This window comes from Triticum dicoccoides, chromosome 6A (assembly GCF_002162155.2).
Source record: "Triticum dicoccoides isolate Atlit2015 ecotype Zavitan chromosome 6A, WEW_v2.0, whole genome shotgun sequence".
NCBI classification, from domain to species: Eukaryota; Viridiplantae; Streptophyta; class Magnoliopsida; order Poales; family Poaceae; genus Triticum; species Triticum dicoccoides.
Genome location: NC_041390.1, coordinates 3716698 through 3723897, shown reverse-complemented (window position 1 = coordinate 3723897; position 7200 = coordinate 3716698). Strand labels below are relative to the sequence as shown.

At 43.7% G+C, this 7200-nt stretch overlaps 1 protein-coding gene across 1 annotated transcript; it reads right to left on the bottom strand.

The window, feature by feature from the left end:
* Positions 1-4684: 4684 nt before the first annotated feature.
* LOC119318923 (putative F-box/kelch-repeat protein At3g17540) lies at positions 4685-7200 on the bottom strand. Its single transcript, XM_037593475.1, has 3 exons — positions 7166-7200; positions 5732-6882; positions 4685-4710 (listed from the first exon to the last, which is right to left on the bottom strand). The coding sequence occupies exons 1-3, from the start codon at positions 7198-7200 to the stop codon at positions 4685-4687; spliced, it is 1212 nt and encodes a 403-aa protein (XP_037449372.1).

Sequence of the window (7200 nt, the reverse complement as noted above, 5' to 3'; positions counted from 1 at the left end):
CCATTCGATGTAATCTTTTACGGTGTGTTTGTTGGGATCCGAGGAATTGTGGGTTTATGATCATATTATTCATCGCGATTTCTGTTGCAGTGTCGTTCCACCCAACGATGCCGGAGCTTCACCTAGGGTCGTCGCTTGAAGCCGCAATTGCGGTCTCCAGCTTGGGGAAGCTTGCCTCAAGATCCGGCTTCAAGTGGAGTAGATTGTCGATCTATTACGACTGGGTGGGGAGCTGTGAGGCCTGCACATCGAGCCGATGCATGACGTTGGCGGTGTCCACCTTGGAATCCTGATGAAGCTTGTCGAGGTTGTCTTTCAGGGTTGGATCCATGGTGTTGATGAGGATTTGGCGGGCGTGGATGCGACGACGTGTATCAAGGGTAAAATCAGAGTGGAGAGGATGGGTGGCAGCTGGCCTCTAGTACCCAGAGTTTTGATTTTCCTTTTATGATTCTATTCGCCCCAGGCCAAGATGACTGAATTTCAGCCATTTTTCAAAAAATTCGGCTAAAATTTGACCAAAATCTATTTTTTCGGTTGAAAGGTACTTTCCGCCCTAGGCCGAGATGACTGAAATTCCGCCGAAATCCATTTTTTCCGGCTGAAAATCAAAACACAGCTGGTACCACGATGTTAGGGTCCAATTTGATCTAATTTCTCTCACTGATACACCTCGCAGTTCTTACAGATCTTGATTCGGTAGGTAGTTAGTCGAAGAGATTTCCATGATCCACTGTTTGACATCTTCCTTCCTCTTCTCTTCTTTAAGTAGTGGTCGCAGAAGAGTTGGTCGAGGCCTTGGTGCAGTTGACACAGTGCCTATAAAGGCATGTACAACGGTGTCCAGTCAGTCGTCTGTAACACATGCCATGTAGAATATTTATCTAGGTGGAGGGGAGAAAACGAGGAGAGAGAAAAAGGGCGTCTGCAATTCGGTAGACGGTCGATAGCCCTGAAATTTCGCTAGTTGTACAGCTGGGCGTCTGTAGTTTTTCTTTTCCCCATCCGAACCGTCAAATCCCGTCCTCGACAAATCTAATCCACGCAACATGTTTTGCTTTTCTCCGTCGCTACCCGACGAGACCTGCACGGTTGGGGGCCGCCGGACTGCTGGGATCGATAGACGTCACGAACGAATGAGCTGCAGCGACCAAAATAATCGATCAAGGATCAGCTAGCTAAACGTCTATGCACAGGTCCAGGGAGGAACTGATTAGATTAACGTACGTGTGTGTACATGCTCCTCGATCTTCAGCGACGGCGGCGGTCCGGCTTTGAGAGCTGCGATTCCCCAATACACACCTTCTTCCTGGGATGCATCACCGCGCCGATGCCGTCGCCAGTCTCTTCACGTTCTGGAGCAGTGGCTGATGGAGGTGGATCATTGGAATAAATTTCACTCTAACGTCGTAATTTTAGAGGGCTATAGACAGCAAAAAGACGATCCATTGTAGAGGGTGTTTTTACTCATGTCTGTAGATGATGTGGATGGTTGCTATAGCTAATGTACATGCCCAAACTTGCGGTTGGGCTGCACCATCCGCACTGGTCGAGTGGCACTTCTCCTCCCGTTTGGCTGCCATGGCAGCACTTCCGACCTCGCTGTCGTCCGAGTTGGTTGCCATGGCAGTGTTTTGAGCAGGAGCTGCATTTGGGTTCCTGGCATAGCCGGGGGCTAGGGTTTCACTCCCAAGTCTCCCATGAGGACTACACGTAACGAGAGAAGCCTTAGGCCTAATAATATCTTTGTATATGAGAAAGATCTACTAAACTATTATCAGGCGTCGAACGGAAAATGTTTGGCGGGAGTACAACATTATGGAGCACACACGAAGATAAAACAACTTTATTCGATTTTTCAATGGATGGAACAATTAATGCTTAAACTGCTGGTTGATCAATTATATTAGATGCAACGACTTCATTCATCAGCACTGTTTTCCACAAGCATGAGATATTGAGATCTAGTATCATGGTGGCGGCGGCGCCGTAGTCCACTTTCGGCAGCAACACTTTGTTTTGTTGCCACTGCATATGGAACTGAAACTGTGACCACCTTGATTATATCCTCTTTCCTTGCACTGATTGTGCCACTCTGGGGCAGTGCAGTCCTCTAATTCCTTGCACTTCCACTTACCTACAAAGGCAATATATTGTGGTACCAGCAATTTAGCTTAGCTTGTACAGTATACAAAGATAAAACAAGAATATAGCTAGCTAGATTTTTATTGTTTTTTCCACGGTTGGAAATCATAGAGTAAAACAATGGCATTGTTGCATACCTTTCTTTGCAATACAGTAAAACAATGCCATTGTTGCATACCTTTCTTTGCATGACAAGATGGCAACAAAGAGGACATCATCACCATGACCACGAGAGCAACCGCCATTGCGTAGACAATCGTCCTTGTATTGCGATTGATGAGTGCCATTCTATGAGAAAAGACTACTTGCCCTCTGTTTCTTCCTTCTCCTATGTGGGATCCACGTCGCCAAGCTCCATTGCAGGTATTTATACAGAGCCACCACCAAGGTTGTGGATATCGATTGATTACTTATTGCATTTATGCGTATCTGTAAACTAATGTTCACATATCCTTGTACTGACATACTCCGACCTTTCTATACACTATATTTATTGAGTTCATATTCTTTTTTGTGGTATTTAATGCCAGGGTTTGTATAGGAGAAAAGCACGAACTAGATGGCATGCATTAGTTGCATGTTGTATTTATTTCCCCAAACTAATTGTTGCTAGCAAAATAATATTATAAGAGATTACATATCCTATTAAGTTCAAATAAATGTCACATCCCTTGTATTTGTTTTTGTTTGGTTTATATGAGCACTAATGCAAGATATCCGGTTGTACCATGCATTTATTTCAAGTTTCTCATAGTAACCATGGGCCACATATGGGCCGTAATAACCTCGGGTAGCAAACGGGCCAAAACATAACATCAGCCACTAATGGGCCATATAACACCGTACATTTAAAAAGGTCCAAAACACAACATGGGCCACAAACATGCTAAAAGCACAACCGCCCGCTAATGAGCACAAACACATAAGGGCGTCCATGATCTTGCCCGAGTAAGAGGCGGATGGGCTCAGTGGCGAGTCTACTGGGAGGGCTTAAACAGGCTCAAACCTACCCTCCAAATAACAATATTTTTTACTACTAGTACTTTTATCCCAGCTGAATAGTACATCTACTATCAAGTAGCAAACACACAGTGCCACACACGCACAGCAAACAGGCCACACACGAATGCCCAGCCTCCATCTACTGTAATCACTAGTTCATGTACTGTTATCTAATTTAGTGTCCAATGCAACTTATTTGCAAAAAAGAAGAGTACAAAATGAGTATGCATGCATGTACTCCTCGCGCTGAACCTGAACCTATCCCAGCTAATCTGAACCTAGATACCCCTCCCTTAACTATTGTGATTGTAATCCCTCCTCCAACTTATGTGGACAACAAAATGAGGAGATAATGGTTATTCTGCAAGATAAATTCAAATTTTGGTTCAAAATTTCATATATATATATATATATATATATATATATATATATATATATATTTCAAAATTCCTAGAAAAAATCTAGTTAATACTACATGTTTTAAGTAGTAGTTTGGGAAATTCTGACCTTATTTTGACAGCAAGGCTTGGACATCATGTTTTTTTTCAAAAGAGAGCTTAGTTTTCTCGTCGTTGACTTTAGCCTACCCTTCATTTTCTTCCTAGATTCGCCACTGGATGGGCTGGTATATGATGGTATGCATTGGGTGGTGGCTCCTTGATCAGCGCCGAAAAGATCTGGGTTGGTGGTGCCACAAGCTGCCCCGTGGTCATGCTTTATCTCATTGCCTCAACTAGACCAGGCCACAATTTCGCCACTTCGGCTTTAGTGGTGGTTTCTACTCTGGCATTGAAACCATTTTCCGTTTCTTTTTTAAATTTGGTCATTTCTCATCAACGGACTCCCGGCTAGCTTTCCTTCTTTACTTTCTAAGCTCGGGGTCTTCAGGATATGTATGTCCCATCTTTCATGATAGCTTCCTTGTAAGCTGAAAATGCCAGCACATCTCTGTTTATACGAAGGATAATGCCAGCACATACTCTGTTTATCCAAAATAGTACTCCCTCCGTACATATCTTAGTTTCTTTGAAGTAGCTAGGCAACTGGGCTAGGTGTGTACTCTAGTGGATCTGAGCAGCATTATCACAGTTCTCACTAGCAAGACTCGCAAGATCAACCGTACAAAGATGTACATGTCTTAGTTTCTTTGAAGTGGCTAGGCAACCGGGACTTCACAAGGAAACTGTGTAAAGTACAGACCTTCACAACAGAGCCGAGCATTAACCAGGCATGCAAGTCGACAAACGTCTGCTGATATTAGATAATATACAAGAGTTCACACGGCTAAATCCAACAAGTTCCACTTCACGGGACAGGTGCATAAAAGTATTACAGCCTACATTCTGCATAGAGGAGCAATCTCAGCATCAACCACATCACAGGCCATACATAATAGAAGAACCCACAGACTACATAGCAGGACAATTTGAGCATCGAGTAGCCATGTCTGCGTCTCGGCAAAATACAAGAACTTCACTGCACTAACTACCCATGCCAGCGTCTCAGCAAAACAGAAGAACCTCCCTAGACCAACTAGTCATGGCTGCGTCTCAGCTCTCCTGCCTACAATGAAGGTTACACTGTACATATCTTAGTACCTGCAGAACAATGAATGTCATCCCGGTCAAACAAATTTGTAATGCTCTCTCACAGCAAAACAAATTTTGTATGATCCCCGAAAATAAGTATTAACTTTGCCGTAGTGCAGATTATACGAAAAATATATCCAAAGCTGAATCACCCCAGTATACAAGCTAATACTACAAACGGAGAACAACAATAAGGGAACATTTAGTTTGTACTGCCACCTATATGCTGACATGTTTTCAAGATTCTTGCCATATAACTGTGTATGATTGCAGTAGAAATTACGAGATCAGTGACTCACCGCCTATCATCTGAGGCAAAAAAAAAACTGAGCTTTTAAGATGGTTAGCTCATTCCAGATTTACTTTTGTGTGTCAAGCCATATGTGAGGCTCAGGGTACAAATGGAAAATGGCACGGCTTGGAAAACCAGAGTTCCATAACAAGTATTACATAGTACTACGTGAAATTAATGAACTAGTACTACTCTTCGATAAAAATTAGACCACATGGTATTATGAATTGACGATTTCTATGAAGATCAATCAAGTTAAATTTTAAACTTGCAAGGAAAAAAATAGTGAATAAGAAAACATAACAAGCTTTAAGCCGCCTCTAGATGTTCCAATTTCTTAATTACTTCAGATGGTTTCACCACTGCAGCAATTGCCACTTTCCAATTTTAAAACACCTCTGATGAAAAGATCATTACAAGCACATAATTGTATTTAGCCTTTCGCAATGGCCAGGCATCAAAGCAATATTTATATTCCTGTTCTAGCTTTAATGGAGCTCTATAATAACAAGAAATTAGATAACCATAAGATGATCAGATCAACAGAGGAACAAATAAGACAACATATTTTTATGTATCTAGCTCAATCCTAATAATAGGAACAATGTTACCGCAGTAACGTACCAAAAGTAACTGGAACGAATACGAGCGAAACAAACTAAATTGACTTTTTTGCTTGTGCAATGTAGATAGGGCATATTACCTGCAGTATAGAAATTCCTGTAGGGATAAAAGGTGTCAAGACATATGTTGTTTCTTTTAACAATATGTTTGATCTGCATCGAGTCAACTTGGAGTGTGAAGTTGCCGGTTATAGTAGTGAGAACAATCACATTTGCATCCTCATCATACCCGACAAAAAGTGCAGAATCCATTCTCCTTGGAACCATACCCTCGAGTGGAATGGTTTTCTGCAGCAGCACCCATTCGAAAACACCATCGCAGTTAGATTTCCTCTCCCATAATTTGATAGTCAGGTCCAACAAAATAGCAAGACCTAGTCCATCATTCTCCATCCGTAAGAGCTGAAAATACCAGTCGTCGGTACCATGGTTTTCTACCGGCTTTTCGCTCAGACTAAGACTTTGCATTTCGAAATCAAACACAAGGACATCACCTCCAGAAATCAACAAGCAAAGTGCATTCCCGACAAGGGTGCTGGGCCTTCTTAACCTAGACATTCCAGCTGTTATCGTCATCGTTGAGAAAATATCTCCCCAAACATCAGACGCTGAGTCGTAGACAGAACAAAGTGCCGGTGTATTGTACTCAGCGCAGACCAAAACCAATTTAAACGGGCTCGAGAAGCAATCTCCGTGGACATGCCCATCTTCAGCATTGACGCACAATACAGTGCCATGCCAGCCACTGTAACTCCACATTAAGGTACTGTTGAACCCTGGTGGAAAAGCCACGATGCGCTCTTCACCGGTGAGGGGATCCCACACGACGGTCTCGCGCTTATGCATGTTGATTAAGAGAGAGAGGCCATGGCGGCAGCCCATGTATGCTTCATCGGTGTGGTAGGGTATGCTGCTCTTGGGCAGGGAGAAGCGGGCAGCAGGGATGCGGTCAGGTGAGTCCATGGCAGGAATGAAGTTTTTAGCATACCCTCTGAAGAAGCCGAGCAGAGGAGGTTTCCTGTGGTGCTCGCGGAAGCGTTTGAGGAACTGGGGGTCGGAGAGGATGCTGCCCCAGCGCTTGCATACGACAGACGCACGGGGGAGCGAGGACGGCTTCGGAGGGAGGCGGACGAGGATCTCGATGAGGAGGTTGTCGTAGCCAAGCACCTTGGACACCGGGCCGGCCAGCGGCACAGAACGGCCCCGCCTCTTCCGGTCCACACGCGGCGAGCTGGGAATGGGATCGGCCCTGGTATGAATAGAAATGTAATCAATGGACACACATATGCACATCAGGGAAGTTGCAAATTAAACATCCAACATACATATGCACATCATTGATCAATAGAATAGCATAGCATACAACGAGTAATAATGAATCAACATATGCACATCCATCGAGCATATACCATACACAAAGTAGGTGCTCACAAAGTAATGTTACATCCATCCAGCATATATAATAGCATATACAAAGTAATGCAGAGGGAAAGGAACTGGATTGGGAATCTTACCCTTGGCCTTGGGGAACCTCAGCAGCAGCATCCAT

Excerpts from the sequence above, each read along its gene's own strand:
- LOC119318923 (XM_037593475.1), bottom strand. The coding sequence starts at position 7,200 with ATGGATGCTGCTGCTGAGGTTCCCCAAGGCCAAGG. Across the intron at positions 6,883-7,165 it reads GAGGTTCCCCAAGGCCAAGG|CTCGCCGCGTGTGGACCGGA; the intron begins GTAAGATTCCCA and ends TCCCATTCCCAG. Across the intron at positions 4,711-5,731 it reads CAGGAATTTCTATACTGCAG|GCAGGAGAGCTGAGACGCAG; the intron begins GTAATATGCCCT and ends CCTTCATTGTAG.